The 26,514-nt window shown below is 35.8% G+C and overlaps 1 protein-coding gene across 6 annotated transcripts in view; it reads left to right on the top strand.

The window, feature by feature from the left end:
• The window catches only part of LOC139969834 (paired box protein Pax-6-like), a 145,705-nt gene that overhangs the window by 91,964 nt on the left and 27,227 nt on the right, over positions 1-26,514 (top strand). For all 6 annotated transcript variants that reach the window (XM_071975141.1, XM_071975139.1, XM_071975140.1 and 3 more), the window contains 2 exons: positions 2,326-2,672; positions 21,410-21,584. In XM_071975141.1, coding sequence (XP_071831242.1) covers positions 2,326-2,672; positions 21,410-21,584 — 522 coding nt within the window. The remainder of the gene's footprint in view (positions 1-2,325; positions 2,673-21,409; positions 21,585-26,514) is intronic.

The raw sequence follows: 26,514 nt of genomic DNA, 5'->3' as shown, positions 1-26,514 counted from the left end.
TAGGTTTCGAGTACGAGGACTCATACACATAGCCTAGTGTTATGACATCACAGATTTATCAGTCGCCGAATAGGACTTTAAGCTAGAATATCTCACAAACAGTGTAATAGTTTATATCCGCTGTTAAGGGGGGGGGGGGGAGGGGAGGGGAGTTTGGAGGAGGAGGAGGGGAGGGGGAGGGGGAGGAGGGATGTTGCTCATCCTAAAATATGTAGATCATATAACCTTATGATAATATTTAGGTTTGTGTTTGAGTCATTGCAAGTCACCAAACTATTTGCAGTCAACTTTCGTCACCGTTCTGTGACTTGGGGGGGGGGGAGGAGGAGTTGGGTTATTTCTGTTTCTTTTCAAATACTTCTTTTAATCGTCAAGTTCATCTATTATTTGCATGCTACACTAACATAAGAGGTGTGGTTCATTATATAGGACTAAACCTATATAGTTTATTCATGTATTTTTGTCTTCTTTTTTCCTTTTTTGAACTGTTTTAAACATTAAAGACTTGGCACACTTCGCTAAGAATATCGATTAGATAATCCACAACTCACACATCGAAACGAATAAAAAGAAATAAAGAAAAAATAATGTGTCGTGGTTTTTGTCAGTTGTCGGAGGATGAAGACAAAAAAAAAACCACAAAAAATAATAGAAATTACTAAAAAACAACCGCTTTAACCTTTTGATAGGAAAAGAATTTAAGACCCCATTTTCTTAAGACCAGACAAACTTGATAAGATTGGGGCCAAAGTTGATGAGAAAAGGGAAATACCAGACACGGACTGAATGGGTTTGTCTGACCATGCGTGGCCATCATATCCACACTTAATACGTTAACTGTATTCGTTTCTTTACCTTTGTTCCTTCGGAAGCGCTAATTACAACAGGAAAGGAATAAAAAAAAGTCATTTTGGATGTGTAATGAATCATTTTGTAAAAGACAGCTTCACTTTTTTCTCTCTTTTTTTTCATTTTTTTTTACCGTTTTGTATATATGTAAGATTGAATTGTAAGTCATTTTTAAAACAGAGGAAATTCATTTCGGAGCATTTTTTTTTTGTAGTGAAATTTGTTTAATTTCATTATTGCATTATCCCTGTCGTGTTCTTTCATTTTCATAACAAAAAGCGAAATTTGAATGAAATACTAAAAGAGTAATGCAACTATTTCTAATGGATAAATTTGGTGTTTTTTTTTTTTATTATCAAAGTAAATTAACTTTAACGAATCTTTAGAATGACAATTTTCCACTGAATTTAAATTTCTCGTGAAAAATAAGTCTTATTTTTCGCGCGAAAGATTAGTATCCGAGAAGACTAGCGATTATTACGAAAATGATTTAAACTTGTGAATGATAATCTTGAAATTTTGGAAAAAGTTTCATTTTTCACGCGGAAGATTAATATCCGAGAAGAATAGAGATTATTAAGAAAAGGCTTACAAATTTGAAGTGATAATTTTGAGTACATATCTCAGTTTCCGGAGCTATACGCTTCTTGAAAAGTTCTTGTGGTAAAGTTCGCATTTTTGAAAAGGATAAAAATTGCACAGAATTTCTGGATTCATTTTGCCAGCTGTATTATTTAGTCTCAGCGGAGAGAGAAAACTTCAACTATATATTTATATATATATTGTACACGGATTCATTTCCACTGGTGAGAGCTTCATTTTGTCGCCATAGAGAGAGTAACAGAACATAACAATTTAAGAGGACTGCGAATTTGCGTTTAGGTTTTTAAAAAAAACTGTAAGGGTGTATTGGTACTTCGGTAGCTCACGAAACCGTGTTTTCAATGTATAAAAACTAAGCATTTCATGTGCAGGAAATTCTGTACCCCATGCAGCAAACCAGAGGTGAATTTATGTAAATGTCTGTATGTATATTTGTATGTCTCTCCGGAAAACTGGTAATATAAATTATGCAGATTTAAATTAAGATTGCTATCTTATATACTTTTCGATTTGATTTTTTTCTGCAAGAATAATCTTTCATTATATCTGGATTGTTTGAAAAAGAGATAAAATTGCTGGAAATTGTTTTGAAAATTGATAAACATTTGAGCCAAAAAATACCGTTAAATATCGTTTTCTGATAGAGTGTCCGAGCTTTTGTTTCTGAAAATATGAATGTTCAAAGTTTGCTGTCAATTAACGAATATTTCCTTCTTGGAACCGTGACGGGAACATTATCACGTCAAAACTGAGATCCATTGATATGATTCACCAATGTTAATTTTATCCAGAATCCAAAGAGAAAGAATTATTATTATTGTCATTATATTATATTTCATATTTTTATAGCATTTCTCTTCTCTCTCTCTGTAGGTCACAGCGGAGTAAATCAGCTCGGTGGTGTTTTCGTCAATGGCAGGCCTCTCCCAGATTCGACCAGACAAAAAATCGTAGAATTGGCCCATTCTGGTGCACGCCCATGTGACATCTCCCGTATCCTTCAAGTGTCCAATGGATGTGTTTCTAAAATTCTCGGACGTTATTACGAGACCGGTTCCATCAGGCCGAGAGCAATCGGAGGCAGTAAACCTCGCGTCGCGACACCGCACGTGGTCACAAGGATCGCACATTACAAACGAGAGTGCCCGTCTATATTCGCCTGGGAAATAAGGGATAGACTCTTAGCGGAGAAAGTCTGCTCACAGGAAAATATTCCAAGTGTAAGTTGAGATTTATACTTTTATTTGAATAGACGAAATTCCCTTCCCCTCTTCCGCCTCCTCTTCTCCTCGCCGTGCCCCCCATTCTCATCTCCTGCCCACGTCCCCTCCCTACTCAATCCCTTCCCTAATCACTCCTCTCCCTATTCAATCCCTTCCTCTTCTTATAGATCTCATCAAATTAAGATGCATGAAAATATTCATAAATGGTTGAAATTACAAAACTAAACAAAAATCCGGTTTCGGCGGAGTTGGAAAGAAACCAAACTAGGCGAAAGTTTCTGTTCTCCGGAATAGTTATTCATTTCCCTATAGACAATAAAAAATATTTATAAAACGAAATTGGGGAGAAAGGGGGGGGGTGGGGAGGTTGTTGCCCCTCGCTGTCTCACCATTCTCCCACCTATTTGACTAAGTATATTATATAGATTATATACTTGCTTGCAATTTCAAAAACATTGATACAAATCCTATAAGGAGAAAAACGGGTCAAAATGATCAAGTCCTCATAACATTTGATTTCAACGTTCCTTTACACTTTGTCACAATATGTACTGCTTTGCTTGTGTTTTGAGTTATTTTATTTATTTATTTACTTTTTGTTAGGAGAGGGTTGAAAGAACGCAAAATTAAAATGGATCTTTCAAAACTTTACGCAGATTGCGCAGAAAATATTCTCTTTGTCAAAAGAGGAAATGTTCCTGGTTATCAATTTCTAATCACGCTCGATTTTAGCGTCTCCATCAAACCTTACATCAAACATAATACTATTTTGTCTTCTGTTTGTTAACGGCGGGTGGTGTGGGGTGGGGGTGGGGTGGGGTGGGGGTGAGGGGGAATCTGTTGTTGGATAAAGTTAAAAAGAATATTGCAGGGTGAGTTAAATTTTAAAGGTTAGAAAGAAGGAATCAGAGTTATAAGTATTGCCCTACTTTCCCTACTGGCATAAATTAAGCTAGGATCAAATCATCGATTCAATTTTACAAGTTAAATCGTCTTTCCTGCCTTACAATGAAAATGTCCCACATTTCAATAGAATAATTCATATTTTTATAATTATTATTATTTTTGGGGTTAAATCGGTATTTCCGGCCCTGACAATATTCTACTTATTTTCATTGGAATGTGCGACGTTAATAATAGTCATTCTGAGAAAGTAAAGCGAAAAAAAGGATTTCTTTATAATTCGATACAGGAGAGGTAATGGGAAGGAGACGGTTTTCTTGGTTAAAAGTACAACGACTTTTGACGATGACGCTAGAATTTCTTCTTTCTTTTCAATTCTTTCTTCCTTACTTTCTTTATTTCATTCATTTTTTTTTTGAACTTGACCATTCTGTCTCGTCTTGTCAAGAAATTCTTTATTCAAGAAAATCTAAACCGGATCAACATTACCTTGTTGACTTTACCTTGTTGTAATTCAAGTAAAAAGCCTCGAGGCAGACCGATTTCCGATTGAAATTGTAAACCAAATTTCTTTACCAATAATTGAACATGGGTTGTCAATTTTGTACCCCTTGTGAAGTAACAAGGACTATCGTTTTCCATAACCTTTTATTTCGAACTGACCGCATAGCTTAAAACTGTTTGCCTGTGCCCAAGTTACGTCTCTATGTCTATATATATATTATATATATATATATATATATTTATACTGTTGATGATTATATAGGAAACCTTTAGGACGCAACGATCAAAGGAAAAAGTTGGCATCAGTCTGGCCCCTCCTCCAGGGTTGGCTAAAGTTGAAGAGGGGGTGGGGTATGAGGAGCAAGCTTTAACCGTAGGTACAGTTGGGTCGGGGATGGTGAGAGGGTAGTCTCAAACTCTGCCCCTCTATCAACACCCCCCCCCCCCAACTCTCTCTCCCCTTGTCCGTGCACACAGGCTGTAGGTCTGTTTTACCTCCATGCTTCAGTGAATCACTGGTCAGAAATGTTGACAAACAACGTATCCAATTTTTGACAATTGAGATTTAGCTTCAATTGGATTCTTGTAGGATTTCACCTTCTCTTATTGTTATTATGATTATTTTTTGGGTGGGCTGTGGGATGGGGGATGGGGTGTTTGTATTAAGTATCCTCCGTTTTTGGCAGTCTCAAAATGCATTCTGCTAAACAAATATTTGAGATATACTACAGACTAGCGTAACAGTGACCCATTTGTTTAAGAATTCAAATATGGTAAAGTAACAAAAGTTGTGTCTACATAATAATTGCCACTACAAATAATCACATGAACTTATAAACAACGCTAAGCAGAAAGCTTTACCGATATATAAAGGTTTCTGGTACATATCTTGGTATACAAACTATATAGGTAGGGTGGTATATAGGTGCATCTGTGTGGCCTCGAGAAGCACCCCTTCATGCATTTAATGGCCCTATCACCAACTCTCTATTGATTTCTCAGGTCCCTCTCTAAATGCTTTAGACACACCCCAAGGCTGTCAGATAAGTTTCAAGCGAACATTGGCAAACATTATAGGACATTAACGTCTAAAGGAATATTTCAATAGCGTTATCGATTCTCAGCGATTGGGTTTTGTAACTGCGAGGGATTTATGGAGGTGTCAAAACGGCTTATACCCCATCTATAGGACAAAAAAGGGGTAGGGTGTTACTAGTAGAACAATAGGACCCACAATAGACCATGTCAAGAGCACACTGTTCACCCTTTAACAGTTCAGGGGCATGCACCCCTCTCGCTTACAATAGCCCATGGCTAAATGTTATAAACATTGATTGTTCAACGTTTTCCTAACACATCCTTGATCGGCCTCAATAATACATCATTAAAAAATATAAAAGACAACTTTCATCAACATAAAGTAATGGCACATTGATATACCGTTGTGGTTCATTGTGATAAATCGTGATATATTTAAGTATTTCAAGATGGAATAATCAGGGACGGGTTGCTGGGAATTAGGCCACAACTTTAGAATTGCTTTCTTTCTGCTGTTCAGCGGTGGTGCTGGTAATCCGGAGGGGTGGGGTGGGGAGGGGGTAGGCAGAGTTTTTAAATGAATGGTTTTGTATTATATTATTCTTACTGTATTTCACTTATTTTTGTTGTTGAATTATTAAGCCAATTAGCGACCAACTCCGAGACGAGGTAAACCCCAAAATGCCATTTTCAATAAAAGAATTTGTTTCGTTTAAATTATATGCACAGTTGTGGCGGCGTGATGGTAATAGTTTAAGAATAATAGTGCCTATACCCTTATATTGTAGTTTGATGACACATCGTCGACATTAGTAATATTATACATTGTCTTCATTAGGTAGCTAACCCCCACCCCACCCCCACCCCTGCAAAAAATGAAATGCTTCCTATTAGCACAAATCGTTTACAATTTGATTACTTTTTCATTCAATTTTTTTGACATAACTGGAAGCCAATATATGGCAAAAATACAAGGTATTGATTATGTTGATAAAGCATTTTCCATCGAGGGTACAAAAACTATGCAAAGTTAATGGATTCCCACAATTTCTCTCCTCCTCTCTCTTGTGCTGTGTGTGGACTATGGTGTTGTAAGGGGGTGGGGGTTAGGTTGGGATCATATGATCAATTGGTTTAATACTAATTAGTCAAGGTTTTGTGGAAATAACGAAGAATGAGACCAAAAACAACATAGTTCTATCCTTCGAAGTCGAGAGATTTAATGAGACAGTTGTTTTCATATCCCTTATAATGAGATGTATAAATTACTCTTCTCAATATCTATTTAAATAAATCCATAACTAATAAGCAATCATTCTATTAATATGGGGTACTTTGGAGACTTTCATTAACTACATTTTGTAAAATCCATTCTTCATTTTTTCCTCCTTTTTAAAGGTATAAATTAGTTACTTACATGTATAAGTTCACGTTAGCAATTTGCGGAAATTCTAGTCATCAGTAACATAATTCGATGAATTAACACGGAATTAAGTTTCAAAGTTTCAATATCACGAACTTCCATCTGAGGCTCGCCAAAATCGTGTTAAATTAAAAACGTCACCAACGTTGCCAATAAATATGATAGAAACTAAAATGCTATTCACTAAGTTTGAACGATGAACAAGTTTGTTACGAGCCACCATAATTTACATATATTTCGTCCCACCCCCCTTCAACCCCCCCTTCAGCACTTCCCCTAACCCCGTCTCCGACGCTGAATATTGGTTAAATTAGAACATCGTCCTTAATAACGTGACGTTGTCACTCCCTTGAAGTTTCCAAAAAACGTCCATATGATGTATTATAAATAAATGTGTTAACACAAATCCGTTTATTTTATAAATGTATTGATATGTATGATGATAATCTTTACCCGCGAATTATATGCCCCTAACTAGGACAATTATGCAAACTTAATAGGTTTAATTATCTTTGTTAAGACTTTGTGACGCTGCACACTGTCAAATATTGTAATAGTCGTTGGTCTTAAAAACCCGTTTCAAATCTAATGTAAAATGATATGAAAGGCTTTACTTTAAACTAAACGTGTTAGACCTTTTACCGAAAGCCTTTTTCTCCGTCTTATTCGACGCCTTCTTATAGTAACAATAATATAAAACCATATTTAGGCGGTCAAGGGCAGGTCGGGAATAAACTTTAATTATAGCAAAATGGACTGTCGGTAACAGAGCCTCGATATGGTAGTCGTAGTGACTTGGGGAACGGGAACAGTCCGTTATGGCCTGGCGCGTCTGAAGGGGGCTCTTTCACGAGGTATATAACACTTGTAGTTATAGAGATATCTAGGTCGTGTTTTATTGGATAAGGACTGCGCGTAATTCGAGAGGAGGCGTCACTGTTCGTCTACTTATGGCAAATTTAAAGTTGAAACACGCGTAAGATAGTGCGTCATATCTTCTTTTTTTTTGGGGGGGGGGGGTAGAAGGGGGAGGGTAGAAGGGGGGTGATGGTGGGACACATACACGCTTCACTTTTCAGTACACACTACTGTTAACACACTCACCCTTTACTTATTCCCAATGATGACACAAGCACATAAACCAAATTGGCTGCTGAAAAGTATTTTTTCGACGGTAATCACGGGTTTTCAAGTGAGTTAGAGAATTAGAATTAACGAATCTCATATAGGCGTGGGGACCGGGCGGAAGAGGGGCGTCAATGGGAAGCTGTCCATATTTTTGAAAGTGAGGGGTGGGTGGGTTGTAAGTTCTGCCCCATCCTCAACTCTTTACAAGTATAGGCTATATCTGATATATGAGTATACTGCACAGAACACGTTGAATAAATAAACGTTCGCCTTGCTGTTTGTGTTCGTTTGTTGGGTTACAATAACTTCCATGGTCTTAATTTGTTTGTTAACAGATTGGTAAAGGACTCACGCCATTGACCTTTACTTGAGGTTCAATTTGGCGATTCATTCGTCGTTTTAGATAATATACTGAGAGAATTTGATTTACGTCACTGCCTACAAACACTGTACTACACAACGTTATAGGTCCTTCAAGTCACAAGACCTACATATGGTTACAACTTGAAGGGTATAAATGGCAGCCATCTTGATTGCCAATCTACGACAACGGGTTACTTAAATCCGCTTCAGCGAGTTTCTAAAAACCTTAAATGTGGCACGAGGCATGAATGGGACACCCAAGCCACGGTTCAAGGGTACAAACCTACTGTTAGCTACAGAGTTGAATGGGGCGCGTAGGAGAAGTTTCGACACCTTCGTGTTGACACAGTCCCTCTAGAATCAAAACTGGGGCTAGCGCAAAAATGGCAAGCTATCACAATAAAAACCTTATATACAATCATTTAGAAGTAAGCTTTGTACACCCTATAGAGGGAGTGTTAGGCTCCACATGAGGTCTATTTAACCAACTGTTAGGGTTTTTCTTTTTGTTTCTTCGGAAACTCTTCGATCTGAACGATAGTCATTGGTAATCGGTAGAACAATATTTTTCCCTTAGTTTCTATTAGCTTTGTCAGGTAGAAAATTGAGATATAATAGAAAATGCAGTAGCGTAAAGATCTGGGTTTGAAGGTCAAAAATAGTCCTAGAAATGAAAAACCGGATCAAAACTTGTCTCAAAAGAAAAAAAATTGCACCATTAGTTTAAAGAACAAACATAGACTGTTGGTTGCATCGGTATAGAAAACATACGGTATTTGGTAATATACGAATTAAAACATATTTATCTGCCAGTTAGTTAATATACTTCCATCTATAGTACACAAAGCTTCTATTGGTATACGTTTTGATGTTTTGTTTTTCTTGTATAATATCAGTTGGAAACAGCTTTCTTAGCAGTCCAATATCGGAATAATACCATGGCATGTTAGTTAGGTGCTACATATAGAGCTAAGTAAGTGCATTTTAGACGTGCATATATTTTGGCACCGTTGAACCGAGTACCGAATGAATGCGATCGAGAAGCGGTTCTGCGAAAATTCATGAGACTTGCGGTCGGTATACCTTCTGGTATACTCTGAGAATAAACCACCGTTCTTTATGGTTTTGCTCCCTCCTCCGTAACACAGTAACAGGAAATGGGGATAAACGGTGGGGTGGGGTGTGGGTGGGGTGGGGGTGGGGAGTACATGTACTTGTAGCGCACCTTCGGACCAGGGGCTACGTGGGCAGATAACATTCGCCTAAATTTAAGAAAGTTTGTTAAGTACAAGAATAGGAATAGGTTACAATGTAAACCTTCGTAAATCATAAGGGAGTAGGGATTTTAAAAGTATATCAAAAACACTACAAGTTTAAAATTTACCATTATTGATATTTAAGGGATCTTGGGATTCTGTCAATGTGTTAAAACAAAAACTCAGAAAATTTGGGGAGCAAAATAACTCAAACTTTACTGAGTGCAGTCTACTATTCTACACATTACTACAGCATCATGTATGTTTATATTGTATATTTACAGACATAGGATTCGCTTAAAAACACTAGATATTTATCAAAAAGTTTAGTTTAGCTAATAATGTATAGGAACTTAGGATGAACAATATTAGGCCTAAGCTTATTTATTTTCAGAAAGTAAAATATGCACCATTACAATTTCTTTAAAGAATCGTCAGATATGAGCTAATTTTTCCCTAGAAACACTCCTCACCACAATGTACCTTATTTGACAATGTAAAGAACAATATACGTATAAGCCTATTGCGTACAACTAGAGATTTTCGTTTTGTTGCTTCCCGCGTGCGTTTGTGTCGATACGTAAATACGTAAGGCAGTGTATATATCTATATATCTACATATATATCTATCTATCTATCTATATATATATATATATATATATATTTATATATATATATATATATATATATATATATATATATGTATATATATATATATATGTATATATATATATATATATATATATATAAGGGTATCTTTTTCATACATCATGATATCTTTTGTAAATGTAGGTAGGTATGTATGTACGTATGAATTAATGCATCTACTATATGTGTAAAATATATACTCCGGGTGTATGTGTGAGCAACGAGTATAGAATATGATCGCGTTTTACATTTATTATTGTGACACAGATCTTAATATTTGTGATGAAATCATCGACTCTTTTAGTTTGCTAAATGTGGCTGAAAGATTAAGGTTTCTAAGTGACTACAACAAATGGAGCATACATTAAGGTGAGCTGCTTCAATGTAGCGTAAAAGTTAGCACAACACACAGTGAGTAATCTCTGGGTTCGCTTTGAATAAAACGACGCGTTGGTGAGCCTAAGGTGGTAGGATCGACCGGCTTCACACCTAACGCGTATATAATGGTGAATCTGATTGGATATTGCCTAGTAACGCGACAGCAGTTGTGACATTGAGGTGCCTAGCACAGTTTAGAGTTGAACGTTATATTATAGTGTGAAATTTGACTGAAAAGATATACCCCGTCGCGCTTTGCTATATAGGGTTCAAATACACTAAAACTCTCATATCGATGGCAAGAGGGAAGCAAAACAAAAACAAACAAAAAATATCAAGAATAAATACACCTGAATTGAGCAACAAAACAAAAAAAATGTATGCATTCTTTAGTCATCATAATGCCAATTTCAATTTTTTTTTATCAAAAAATGTTTTTTTTTTTCTTCTCTCTTTCAATTGGGAGAACCTTTACATCAATGGCATTGTACAAGACGTTAGATCATTTGAATACAAATTGGTGATATAAACAGCGAATAGCAAAACATCGCTTTAGTTCGTTTATTAAATTTATCAGACAGAAATATAATCAATAGTTTTTTTTTTCTGTCTTTCTCTCTCTCTCCACATCTCTCTCTCTCTCTCTCTCTCGCGTACATGTGGTGATGGTTTGTTATTATTATAGCGTGCATGGTAGCAGCAGTAGGCCTGCGATGTTGTATACTTCATATACGTATAGGGAGTACTAGAAAGGCAGCACGCTTGCCTGTCACAAAGGCCGAACAGTACATCCAACCTTTTAAGGCTATAGGGTCGATATTTTTCAATGCTTACGAAAACACAGACAGTTCGCTCTTTTGCAGAAACTCTCGCCCTAATAACGGTCTCTGGTATCTTTTACCGATACAACTAAATATTCGTTATGGAAGTGGCCTTTTTTTTTTATCTTTTTCTTCTTCTTCTTCTTCCTCCTCTGTTTTCTTCTTCTGTTTCTCTTTTTGGTATTCTTGGCAAAAGTCGATAAACGTGTTTGCATCCTTCGGACCAAAACATTGTTTTTCAATCTATTGTGTGAAAATGTCGACAAAAGTGACAACATTTCCCGTTCTTTTCTCAAAATACGCTCGATCCGTTTATGACTAACCTGTTCGTTCGCCTTGGACAATTTTGTATTTTTGAATCTGCCCAAAAAATTGTAAAAATAGAAATGTCCATATGACTTTCGTACACAAATTGATTGCGTCGAATCGCAACCGATACTTCCTAACATAATAATTAGAAACTCTATGACCGATCATGTTAATGTCAGGTATATTTCTAAACGTTATGTTGTTTAACAGTTATAGCACGACCCACTTACCTTTCCCTTATTTCGGCCTTGGGAGGGGGTAGGAGGGGTGGGGCTTTTTCCGTGTTTGTTACTTGCTTAAACTTGATGAAAATAAATTCGTACTAAACACGGTAAAATTAATACAATAGGTACATATATATATATATATATATATATATATATATATATATATGTATATATATATATATATATATATTATACAATAGGTTAGTGAAGTGAACGGGTAATGGCCCTATTTTAATTTGTCTCTCAATCATCAGGCAATACTTAGAGCATTTTCATCAGCAAATTTGAACCCAATTCAGGCCATCGTTATTGAAATGCAAAAATGTTTACAATATTACAGAACTTACCCAAATCATCTATCTGTCTTCATTAAGTCAAATGGGCTCACGTGACGCTCTCCATGTCTTACCAATTTTGTTCTTTTTTTTTATATCAAAAGTACGTCTTAGTGTTCCTTAACCTCTATCAGGTGATAAGCTGATGTGGAACAGATTTATTTCGATAGGTTTTACGCTCTAATTTGACTCATAATCCCTTCCCTTCATTCCGTCGGGAACAGCTTTGCCTGATCATGACGTCATCGCATTACGTAGATAACTAGCAAAATGAGTGTTTCCATCATTAAAACAAATTACCAAAGATATGATGTTACATGGATTTAGAAATATCGGAATGCATTAATGAACGTAATAAAGATAATAATGACACGAAAAAACATGTTGTGAGTGAGCAATACATTAACAGCAAAAACAAAAATGGTGGCAATTTTTCTATCACAGTCGGATATGTTGGTGAGTTCAATGAAGGTTGGGTAAAAGCATTTATTTAGCTAGAACTGTATTTTCCTGCAAATTGCAGTATTAAGAAGAACATTTCGGATGTTATTAGTGTTATTGTTTGGGCGGACAACACTCCAGGGTGTGTAGTCATGTAGGTACCTACAAAGTGAGGGCGCTTGTGAGCGTCTTGACAGGCTCAGAATAAGTTGGCTAGGCAGCTAGCCTCTGAAACTGCAAATGTACAGAGACTATATGAAACTTTAAGTTTCAAAGTCCAGTCATGTAGGTATCCTTCACTTTGCCAGTATTGCCAAATTGTAGCGCGCACGCGCACTACAATAATTACAGAGGGCTCTTTCAATCGACGAATGAAATTTCCAGCCGTAATCAGCTCCCCTGCTTGCTTGCATGTCAGTGTTAAGAAATACTTTAACCTTATGCTCCATATATGTATCATTTTACAATATTTTCATTTTAATGGATTGGGCTGGCGTTGTGGAGATAGGAATTGAATTTTTGTCATATTGTAATATCGAGGAGTCGCCTCAGAGACTAGTACTTCTGTTAAAAAAATACTTGCAAGTTAAAGTTCCTCTAAGAATTCGCGACTTCTTCTTTTGGGAGTAAAACAAAAATATGGCTAAATTATTAAACAAACACATATATGTTGCGTGTTTTCCTTGGAACATTTATAAGTCCAGTCCTGGCATGTAGTAGTGATATTAAAAACTATAATGATGTCACCGGACGAAATTATTCATTCGAATTTAAATTGAAACCGACATGGGATAGTCCTGATGTGTTTAATCTTCTAGGATAATTACGACTTTATGACATTGATATATCAGCTTTGATATTGGACTGAATTTCCATCCATATTTTATGATTAAGAACCACTTACCATCACGACATTACATAAAGGGTTCTTTCATCTTGCATATATCATTATTAACTCTATAATTTACTTCTGCTATATGCTGTTTAGTATTTCTTGAAATGAGAAAAACATGGTCAGTGGCTGACAATGTGTAGTTTTTTATTTTTTTTAAATATTTTTTTTCGTGCCGAAGACAGACATTTACCACATGCAAGGTTTTTGAAATTAGAATTCAATTTCACTATCTTGCCAACGAACCTGAGGCAAGTTTGATAAATGCCTTGGGTCAGAATAGGAGAAAGTGAGGGCGTTTTCGGTAGTGGGAAATAATTTTTGTCAATGTGAGACATCCCTCGTCACTATTGAGTACTGTTGAGTACTCCATGGGTCTTCCTTGTGGCTACTGGGTACTCTAACCCATCGCCAGTAGTACTCCTTATAGCAAGAGGTAACATGTTCACTGAGATAGCCAACGTCGGAGCTTGGTAATTCTTGTCAACGTCGGTCAGTGGTCAACCATTATTAACTACATAGATTCTGGTCATAAACGTCATCCTATTCTTCGTTTTTGTTGAAAACATGTGCAACACAACGACAACAAACAACAACAACATCCCCACATGCAGTGTCGTTTTCTTCATCATCGACTTCGTCTTCGTCAACGTTATCGTCATCTTCATCATCATCATCATCATCATCATCATCATCATCATCATCATCATCATCATCATCATCATCATCATCATCATCATCATCATCATCATCATCATCATCATCATCATCATCATCATCATCATCATCATCATCATCATCATCATCATCATCATCATCATCATCATCATCATCATCATCATCATCATCATCATCATCATCATCATCATCATCATCATCATCATCATCATCATCATCATCATCATCATCATCCATAGAACTATTTTCGACGTCCTCTTGACTGTACGCATCATCAATGTCCCCGACACGTTTCGTATATCATTAAAACATCAACGTCACTCAACGTCATCATCAACGTCATCATCAACGTCATCATCGGACTCATTCTCAACATCTATTCAACAGTTGCCACATCCAATCATTATCCTCAACATATCTACTAACGAAATGGACGACGTTCGTATAGTAGTATGCAAGTATTCATCCACCCTTGCACTGATGCCCACCACCACCACCACCACCACCACCACCCTTCCAATTCTGACGTCACAAATATCGCTTGGAGACTTTGTGTACTGTCTACGCTGCTTGACCCTGTCATGGTTAATGTTCATTTTCCCTCGAGTATTCACAGTTTTAATTTTTATATTTTGACGGGTCTCCATTTCCCCCCTCTGTTTCTCCGATGAATCAACTTTTCCACCCGCGACCCATGCAAACTTCTCGATCCGTCGATATAACAATATCTATATATTATTTACCACATTTTTTTCCTTCCATTTTCTTTGGTCATCCTTTATTCTTTTGATGACGTCATAATCCCTTAACTCGAATCACAAAAATTGGAAATAGTTCATCAAAGAGGCAGATAATACGACTAGCATATTATAGGTTTAACTATTAGGAGCATAAACAGTGGAAGAATGACTGAAATTATTCTATCAGTCCTTCCAATAAAGAAGTCTAAACACATGAGACTTCAAGAGAGGGATTCCTCACGCATCGTAGGAGTTAATTCCTTACGCTTGTTAGGCCCGCCGTGGAGTCCCCATAGCACAGATGGGTAAATACAGTGAACCAGTCAACGGTAAAAGACGGCTAGAAAATACTCTCCTTTTTCAAATCCCTTTGTGGATTGGGATTGACTATGTTGAATCATTTCTCGCAATATATGACAGAACAGAAAATGAAATGATTATTTTTGCCACCTTTGTCTCTGAGAAGCGAAGCATTTGGAAATGACTCCAGAGAGAGAGAGAGAAAGATGATGATGATGATGACCAAAAAAAAAAAGTTAAAAATATCTTCTTATTAACTAACATTCTTATCTTGGATGAGAAATAATGAAAAGAAACAAAAAAATCTAGCAGAAAACTGAACTCAGTTTCTGGACAAAGTTCTAGTTTAAAATTCGCAATCCTTGTTTTAAATATTTTTATACACGTCATGAAATCAGTCATGGAACTATAAATTGGAATTTGAAATTGAAAATTCAAATTAGTAGAACGTGAAGGACATTGATGACGTCAGGATGAGAAAATATGGTAGCTCATTACCACTCCTTAACCCCCCCCCCCACCTTCTTATCCCTCTAATACCACCCTATACAGTATACTTTTCAGTGTCTTTATTTTGTCACACGTCTTTATCAAAGTTTGTACACGTCACTAAACTACATCTTAACTTCCATTTAAAAGAACTTGCGAGTTCAATCGGACATGAAAAAGTGAAGAATTGAGAATTGGAGTTGGAGGCGGGGTGGAGGTGGAGGTGGGGCTCGGGCGGGTTAAAAGTGTGCACTAACTAATTAATCCAACATTATTCACTCGTACAGCAATGGACGAGACCGATGTGGTCGATATGGACGGGAAAAGAAAGTTAGGGGAGGGAGGAGAAGGCGAAGGGGAAGGGACAGTGTAAAAGACGAGGGGGGCGGTGAAGAGGACAAGGGGAGATGTTGAGGGGGTCGAAAATATTTCAACTGTTTCAGAATATGTTTGTTCTTTAACGGGGTCGAGTGGAGTTGTGGGGAAGGAGGGGTGGTTCACCTTCCGGTCAACATTGGCATTGTAAGTTTTACCACATGTTCTTGCATGAAATTGACGTTTGTGTTAAAGGTACTTATCCCTTATATGGTTTTCGTTACACAACGATTCTGAACATATCGTGAGAAGACTAACACGCATCGTTCACATGTGAGCTTCATATATTGTATTGTCTCCATTCAGTTACATATAAATACGTTGTTTAACCTTTCGACCCATTTCTTCAAACGATTCGTATTCTATAAGTTACATAACCAAGCCCTCTAACCCCACAGAAGTGCAATATTCCAAGGTCACCATATATACTAGTAAATGTGTGAAGGTAATTAGCTTAACGGACTGGAAGAATTTCTCTCTCTCCCTCCCTCCCTTACGCACTCTCTCTTCTATTTGTAAACCTCAAAACTAGACCGACATCAGCTGGTATACCCCGTTCTTTACGCGGGACCCTATACCAGCCTCTAATCCGTTGTTAATATAGTTAGCAAGTGCATTTAACACGCTCACCTCTGCGTGTCTGTTTGCATGTATGTGTGCCTGTGTATAAATGTGTGTGTGTGTGTGTGTGTCTTTTCCTCCTTTCCTCATCCTCGTACCTTTTCTTCTTCTTCTTACCTCTTTTATTTCAATTTTTTAGAACCAAGCTTTTTGCCCTGTTTTTTAAGGTTATCAGCTGCCCATAGCATATGCCATATATGGTGAAGTTTAACGCTATATTTTATACTGTTATGATATGGTTGTATGAGGTGTGAAGGTCGCATCACGTCATGCGGTGAGCGCATACGTTCAACGTACAGACCACAAAACAAAGCATTCAATAAGCTTAAGCTTTTGTGTTTCTTTTTGTTGTTTGCGCGCATTGTTTTTGCCTTTTTATGCAGTACGCGTTTCGTAAACAAAACCATCTCTATTTTTAAATATATCAGTTTTGTTTAATTTCCTTTAAAAACCATGTGCCGGCCAATCATATTTAAGCGCTCATTCCTCCCGAAAGAAAAAAGAAGCCTTCAAATTTAACCTATTCTGGTTATCAGCAGCTAGGGAAAGTAAGAGCGTTTTCTTGTTAGTATAACTTAGTTCGTTCGGTTATTCCCAAAATACAAACGTAGTTCTGATACATATTGATAGGTTTATATATAGGCACATCAAATGTTTATAATATCTCGTGGTACCACAATCCATTCAGTTAAGTAAATTGAAAGAAGTAACATAATACTTCAAGAAGCACACCAACTATCGAACCGCGAAATGATCAAATTTGTTTGGCTCTACAAACTTCAATGGTTTGAACTTATACGATGAATCAATATATAGAAATCATGGGATACCCAAAATATATGTAATATCAGATAAGACGGTTTTCACTTCGCTGATCAGAAACAAACGAAAAGAGTGAAAATCAATGATTTGGGGGAGCGTCCAAGATTTTCGCCTTTTTGAGGAGAGGACGTTAATGTATTATGTTGCGAAGTCAACCCATACATAGTTAGATGTGCCTTCACTATGTAGGACTTTAATCTTACAAGAATTCACTCTGATGAAGAAACTGAATTCATTCCTGGAAAGAGTGTTCACCGTGAACACTCTTGAAAAGTGAATTGTCACGTTTTGGAATTGAGAGAATACCCACACAGATAGTGAAGTGTGAGCTGAGAGTTGTCATTACCCTGGTGGGGTAAGGGGGGGTGTATTAAGTAAGTTTACTGCATATGTTACTCGGCTTAATCAGAATGGTCTCACGTTACAAACCCAACGCAAACTTCAGCTATATAAAAGCTTAATCGGAAGTACATATTCCGAATGTCTTATATAGTTTCTGGTTTTCAACACCTGCGGAATCAATATTTTCCCCTTTGTTACATTTTCCCCCCATTTCTAACGAAGTAAATGCACTTTTTTCTCAGTATAAGATATTGCTCTCGAAATTATTAACAAAGAACCGAATAAAACCGATTAAAGAATTTGAATTAGGAGATATCAAAGGTCTTTAAATGTGAATAAACATCAATAGGTTATAACTAGTATACCTCAAATTTCATTTGCATCCCGGAAATGACGTCATACATGACGACTCGATATTTTCTTACCTTTAAGTATATTGATACATAAAGATTCATTTCCGAGTCATTGCCTTTTTCATTGCCTTGTAAACATGTACACCCTCACTATACATTACGTCAGATTCATGAAGAAAACTGCTCATGTTACATCATCGAAACCAAAATGCACTTTTGCATTCTGGTTCCTTATATAATCATTTGTAACCAATCTCATCATAATATCGGCTTTTTTTTAGGTGTCTTTGATTCTTCTCAACACTTGCGACCTTGACGTCATAAGACACATTTTTCTCCAAGTATGAGTTCATCAATATTGCTCAAAGATATGCTAGAAGGTCAAATGAAGGTCAATCGTGTTCCAAGTTCACCAAACTATTTACTAAATCCTTATAACGTTTGTTCCTCTCTTAGACAATTAAATTGTCAACTTGAGCTCCTCATGCATAGTTGAAAATAGCCGGAACCTCCAAAAAGGCGGTTTTAAGACTTTTTGACAATTTTTCTTTTAGTTTGCTTAATTTGGAGGACAAAAGCGATTAATATTAAGCTAACTATAAACTGCACTGTACATATCAGCACTTGGGATAAACGAAAAAGTTTACTTGAATAAACTGAGGGCGTGTGTCATATTTTCTTTGCTCCAACGTTATCTACAGCTTGCACAGTCAGGTCGTGTTTTATTCTTGGTATTCTATTGTTTTGTTTCTTTTTCTTCTTTTTGGTTTCTTTTTGAACGAAACTATACAAGTTAGCATTACTATCTCTTCTGCCTACCTCTCCTCACCCCCCCCCTTCTCCCGCCCCCACTTCCGTCCTTGGTAAATCAAAGATGAAAGAGGAATTAATAGCAACCACAAAAATGTTAAAGCATATGTCATATAGTTATGTAATTATAAATTGGAACCCTTAATGACGGCTTATAATTTTATCAATTTAAGCAGCACTTTGACGATTAATCAGACACATAGTTGAGCTCATTTTTTATTAAGTATAGGGGGGAGGTGGGGATTAGATAAAGGGCGCGGTGCGTGATAAGGGTTACAATGGTGTTCAGCACATTTTTCTTGGGATTTTTATTATAAAATTTCTTGATTTTGTTTGAAAAATAAATTAAGCTTTCATAACGAACACAATACTAACACCATATGCATGTTAGAGACTTATTTGATTAAATAAATAATACACATAAAAAACTTAAATTAACTATAACTACTTTTTCAAGCCAGAAAAAAAGTAGTAAAATTCCGTTGTTAGTATATCTATGCAACAGATAACGTGTTAACAAAATATATTTTAAATTGAAATTTAAAAGTTTTGATATTAGATTCATATATCCAAAAATGACTGACATCCGTGCTATATAATTAATATAAATTTGTTCGGCTTTACATTGAAAACCAAAGGTTCAAATATTTTCAAACGTACATTTGTAAAGTATTTGAACCTCTTAATTATTCCCCGACTTTGGTAAGTGTTTATATTTTAACAACAGGATGTATAACAAATGTATATCCCAGTAAGGACAAATGTATTGAATGTGGGAGACACATTTCTTGTTGACATTTGCATATGATTGATCAGAATTTGACTTTTTAATTATCTTTTGCCCTTTTTTTAATTGGAGAGCGGGGGGCGCGAGGGAGGAGACATTTTCTGTAATATTACGTTCGTTGTTTAATTGGCTTCATTGACCGTTTGTTGAAAATTGCCTTACTTGGGCTGACTGAAATAAACTTTTAACACTGAATGGCTTTCTTCATTAAACTTCCATTATCTCAATTCATCCCATTGCTTCAACCTACTTTTCTACACAACTTTCCCTTCCACTTTTATCCTGTTTGAAGTAAAAAATTCTTTTTTTTTCTTTTAGAAAACCTTATATCATCTATTTGGTTCCTTATTCTTCCTCTTCTTGTAAAACAAATCTTTAATTTTGAGATAAAGAGAAGAACTATTTCAAGCTTCAGTCTAAAGCGCAAGTGCCGGTCCCTGCTATACACTTATAGCCGTTATCGCCGGGAGGCTTGAAGTTCACTGTTGGCTGTTTCTCCATGGATGAGTTAAAAACCTCTGTTCTGTGAAATAACGTTATCAGTTTGAGCGTGAAAAAACAACTTCTTTATTCGTTTCTGTTATTCTATTTTCCCTGTCAAAGTGATAAATGATAATTTATAATAGCGTGGTACACCCATTCAGCTGTGTGATGTACATAGCTTTTAAATCTATCTGGGAGCGTTTTGCTGGAGTAAATAGATAAATAAACGCATATTATATTTGACTAGTGAATTATGCTGATGTGATTTTACAGGCCAAATTTTTATTTTACTTCTCTTTTACTCAATGAAAAAGAAACTTTAACGATCGTTAGAATTATGAACAACCAAACCGAACCGCCCTTGGCCAATAATGACTACTCAGGCCTGAAACAAGGAACTGTAGCGATTCTCCATGTAGGCTGAAGAAGGAATTCTTCCGCGTAGAGGTGGAGAGAGAAATAGAGATAGAGGGGGGGGGGGGTTGGTGCCGTGAATATAACTTAACTTCCTATTAATCCATAATAGATGGAAGCAAATCGTTTAAGGATATAATACTTAATATTCAAAAGACTTCTTTTATAACGCAGCTTTTCTTTTAATCGTGTATTTTTCTTCTCTATTTGACTCTGGTTGTTCGCTTTCTTTTCTTTTCTCGCTCTTCTCATTGTCTGTTTTTGTTTTCGTTATGATTTGTCATGATTTGATTTATTATTATACATGTGTGTGTCTTTGTGTGTGTTTGTTTGTGAAACTGAATGTCTTTTTGTATTTTAATTCATTCCTTTGTTGAACATAAATGAACGAAAATGGAATCTTAATTCCTTAACTTTTCACAACATTATAAAAACTAAAAATTTAACTAAAAACTAGAAAGGTTTATTACTTGTAAAACAAAGTATATGATATCATTATAAATTATAGCGCCAAATTGGTATCAGCTTTTTAAAACTTTTTTCAACATTCTATTTTTTTTTCTTTTTTTGATGGAAGGGAGGATTTTATGAAGACATTGTTGTTAAACATGTTTCATTTGTCTTGGTGGAAGAGATTCAATTTTTTACTTTCAGTTGAGCCTTTTGCATACAATTTTTCAGGAATTCTTAGCATGCCATAAATTGTTCGTGAACTTCAAATAATTTCCTCCAAGCCTAATAATTTGTCAGCTTTGACGTCAGGTCAGAACGCGTGACGCAGATCTCCTGAAATCGTTCGATTCACTAATTACATCCTTTTGTTTTATGCTCTCTCTCTCTCTTCCTATATATAGGTCTCTTCGATTAACCGAGTGCTTCGAAATTTGGTTACGGATAAAAATATGGGACATGGAGATATGTTTGATAAACTGCGCATGCTCAATGGACAATGGGCCCGACCAGGTGCCCCTTGGTACGCACCTAACGCCCAGATGACCAATACCTTGGACAACTTTGTTAAAAAAGATGGTAAGCCTTTCCCTTCGTTTGATTTTTTCCTTCTTTATTTCTTATTTCTTTTCTCTCTCCACCTCTCTATCTCTTTAAATTCTTTATTAAGCTTCTTGTTACAAAATGCCAGAAATGACGGCAGGCTAATATCCCAGACTATTTAACAATGCAAGTTTTAGTTAGGATAGTCAGTGTTTGAAAGAAATAAAATAAAGAAAAGGACTATCTAATGACGTTATTTCAATAAGGCCCCCATTCCCACTCTGCAGTTTGTTAAAATCAAACCTGTTAGTCGTTATAATTAATTCGTTCGGTATATAGGTCGCACCAGTTTCTTCGTTCGGTATATAGGTCGCATCGGTTTCTTCTTTGTTTTCTGTTCTTTATTCTAGTTTGTTATTGTTGTTGTTTTAATTGTAGCTGTTCCTAATGTTGTTGTCTGTTTCAGTCCCAAGTTTGTAATCAATTAATGGGGCTTCATTACTTACTACAGAGAACACGTGTTCGGCACGGTTATCTCATGAGCATGCGCGAAACAAGACACGCCTACGCTTACGTCATCAGTCAACTTCTCTGATGACTTCGGCTACGAACACAAACTGTGGCATTGTTATAAACTTATTTCTACTTTATTAAATCTTCATATAATTTCATTATCTTCCACTTAATCCACTGACCACACCCAGCTTTAGTTTAAGAAATAATTTTATATAAAATCCGGTGGAAAATTCACCTTTTTTCTTTAAATTTCTTCTTTATACTGCTTCATTGGTCAAAGCAATGAGACACTTCTTGTCTCAGATGTGTGTTTTTTTGCCATCATAAAATAAGAAAAGAAAACAGGGAATTCCATTTTTTTTTCTCCTTTTCGTTTTGTTTTTGGCTACGGCAGGCCATCTGATATGCTTAAAGGTTGGAGTCGAAGCGTAATTTAATCATGCGCGCATCGTCTGGTATTTTAAATTACATTAAAGGCGCCCACTATTTCTCGATTCGTCATAATCGTTCTTGCCACTATTTTAAATTCTATTAAAGAGAACGGGTCAATCCAAAAAACCTGTCAAGTGAACCGAAAATTAAAAAGTTAACAAACGAAGATCTTTTTCTTTTGGAAGAATTATCAAAATTAAAAGAAAAATTTTTAACAAAGGCGGTATGATAATTTGTAACACTTAATAAAAAAAGATTAACTTACTTCAAAAAAAAAAAATCTTTTGGCCTTTTGCGGTAGTCAAATTGATTTGAAGAAATGTCTCCCTTTCTCTTTTAAACTTCCATCAGTATTCCATACTTTTCTCTCCGTTATTATACATTTGTCACTTCTAAAATGATAATACCAGTTGCTTATTATGTTCTCTGCAAATCAATTTATTAACAAATTATGTATCCATGTTGTAAACCTGAAATTTTTAATTCTCTAAATTGTCAACAAACTTCGTGTCTTACTCTTTAAAACAAGACAATCATGAAATTACAACAATTCTTTTTCATCAAATAGTCAAATTTTCACACGAGATTCTGATTATGTATACATTTATATATAAAACAAAGACTCAATTGTTCACTTCCTGCTGCAAGAGTGCTCAACACTGTTGTTAGTTACCGTATAGGAATACTATTATACTATATATATCTATATATCTATATATATATATATATCTATATATATATATATATATATATATATATATATATATATATCTATATATATATATCTATATATATATATATATATATATATATATATATATCCATATATATATATCTATATATATATATATATATATATATATATATATATATATATATATATATATATATATATATATCCTCAAGGTTGGTTTCGGCTTTTTCTTCTTCTATTGTACCAATGCTACGTGTGTACAACAAAGTGAGTAGCTAATCCTTAAATGTCTAATGTAGTTTGATTATTAAAGAGTCATATCCAATTACCTGCTTTGCGTCAGTCCGACAGATTTTAAGAGCCGTATTGTCCATGTTTCTTCCTGAAGAGAAACAAAAGCTTAACCCCCAAAAGTTCGTCATTTTTCATATCCAAATTAAACTTTAATAGATAACACTTTCCAACACTCTTCGGAAATTTGCATTAAATTAACATACTTTGTTTACGAATGAGAGGGAAAAAACAGCATAAATAAATAATAGATGAAGTATTTGTGACGTCGTTGAGGGGGGAACTGAACAATTTAAACGTGTTTGTGATTAGAAGTGAGTGTTGTTGATCAATAAAATTAAGCTACTTGCATCAGAAACAAAATACGGAGATAATCTTCCACATCGTCTATGCAAACATAGAGTGTGGTTTAGTTATGTTAGAAATATTATGTTGAATATAATGTAGATATGGAAAAAAAAACTTCGCTTATCGAATTGAAAATAAAATATTCTATATAAATCTTAAAATATATATCATATATAAATATAGAAAACGTAAACAAGAATAACATTGTTCATTTGCATTTTGAAATTAAATTCTTTTAATGATTCTTATAAGCTAGACGGCATGTCGTTTCGATGCAATCAGGATCTTCGAAGGCAAAGTAAAATGTAACTGAAAGGACACCATTTGCTAAAGCGGCTTCTTTTTTAATCTCAATATTGGTTTTTGCAAGAAAGTATACGAACAAATTGTAATACAAGACAAAGATAACAATACAAATTAAAGGTATGGGTGTATCAAGTATTATTAATTCCCCATCCCCGCCCTCCCCATCCCCTGACCCATATCCCATACTCTAATTCCTTCTTTCAATCGTTAGCAAATCCAAAGAATTAAGTGGCATAATAACTGTGTGGTTTGTGCATTTTGTTATGAGAGTTACACATTCGATTCCCTATTATGTAGACTATATCATATCCTCCCACTCGGTCTGTGCATCGTGTTATTAAAGTTACACATTCCATTCCCCATAATGTAGACTATATCATATCCTCCTTGCGGCCTATGCATCGTGTTATTAGAGTTACACATTCCATTCCATATTATGTAGACCATATCATATCCTCCCACTCGGTCTGTGCATTGTGTTATGAGAGTTACACTTCCATTCCCCATTGTGTAGACTATATCATATCCTCCACTCGGTCTGTGCATTGTGTTATTAGAGTTACACATTCCATTCTCCATTATGTAGACTATATCATATCCTCCACGCGGCCTGTGCATCGTGTTATTAAAGTTACACATTCGATTCCCTATTATGTAGACTATATCATATCCTCCCACTCGGCCTGTGCATCGTGTTATTAAAGTTACACATTCCATTCCATATTATGTAGACTATATCATATCCTCCACGCGGCCTGTGCATCGTGTTATTAGAGTTACACTTCCATTCCCCATTGTGTAGACTATATCATATCCTCCACTCGGTCTGTGCATCGTGTTATGAGAGTTACACTTCCATTCCCCATTGTGTAGACTAAATCATATCCTCCACTCGGTCTGTGCATTGTGTTATGAGAGTTACACTTCCATTCCCCATTGTGTAGACTATATCATATCCTCCACTCGGTCTGTGCATTGTGTTATTAGAGTTACACATTCCATTCCCCATTGTGTAGACTATATCATATCCTCCACTCGGTCTGTGCATCGTGTTATTAGAGTTACACATTCCATTCCATATTATGTAGACTATATCATATCCTCCACGCGGCCTTTGCATCGTGTTATTAGAGTTACACATTCCATTCCCTATTATGTAGGCTATATCATATCTTCCCACTCGGTCTGTGCATCGTGTTATTAAAGTTACACATTCCATTCCCCATAATGTAGACTATATCATATCCTCCACTCGGTCTGTGCATTGTGTTATGAGAGTTACACATTCCATTCCCCATAATGTAGACTATATCATATCCTCCCACTCGGTCTGTGCATTGTGTTATTAGAGTTACACTTCCATTCCCCATTATGTAGGCTATATCATATCTTCCCACGCGGTTCGTACATTTCCCCCTTCTTCTTCTTGTGTCCTTTCTCATGCTTGAATATTCTAGAATGCTATAATCTACCCGTAGCCCAAACCCACTTCTCTGTAGAATATAACAACAACAAAAACGAAAAAAAAAGAAAAGAAAAGGTCGCTTGCTGATTTGTCATAGTTTTCCCGATTGAATAAATCCGCCAAAAACGTCAAATTTTTCTTCGATCGCCAAGACGGCAAAAAATAAATGTCCATCGAACCGCATTAATCTTATCTGTAACCAGCTCGAATCTATAGCTGGCTTCAACACCGTATGCCTGTACGTTAAAGTTACCTTCCGTAGATAACACCGAGGCAGAAGGGACTTCAGTTTTGATTCTAAGTAAGAAGATGTCGCGGCATAAATTTTCTATCGCCCTTGCATAATGTTAGGTTTTATGTTTTCATCAGCTTTTATGAAATATTTTGAGATTGTTATCATGTGTCAAATGAACACCAAATTGTCAAACGTTATCTTCCAAAAACAAAAAAAATAGGTCGTTGCTTTTTCTTGACTACTATCAAGTAAACAGATTTTACTACACAACCAGTATATTCATAAATTCTCTGCTGATATGTACCTGAAGCAGTGAAAACAATTCAGTCAAATTTGGACGGAACTCTACAATATTTTGTAATCAATATAATTCCAAAAACCTGTCTGTTTTCCCTTAATTATAAATCACCTCAACGTTTGAACTTCTGATTGGAAGGGAACAGTACGTCGAACTTACAACACATTCCCGTAAAAGAAAACCCATTAATATGCGCATGCGTATACTGATCAAGATGCACCAGCCAAGTAACATGGTAAACCTTATTGGTAACCTTTTAGCTGTACTTTATGGCCAAAACAAAAATTCACATACCAATGTCTGTGGTGGAACGAACTTTCGGTTTTATACTTTTCTCCTCGTCTCATTATTGCTGTAAAAACCTCAAAATTCGTAAGTATT

This window comes from Apostichopus japonicus, chromosome 7 (genome assembly GCF_037975245.1).
Source record: "Apostichopus japonicus isolate 1M-3 chromosome 7, ASM3797524v1, whole genome shotgun sequence".
Lineage (NCBI taxonomy): Eukaryota > Metazoa > Echinodermata > Holothuroidea > Aspidochirotida > Stichopodidae > Apostichopus > Apostichopus japonicus.
The sequence above is the reverse complement of the archived record's forward strand: the minus strand, read 5'-3'. Positions and strand labels throughout refer to the sequence as shown.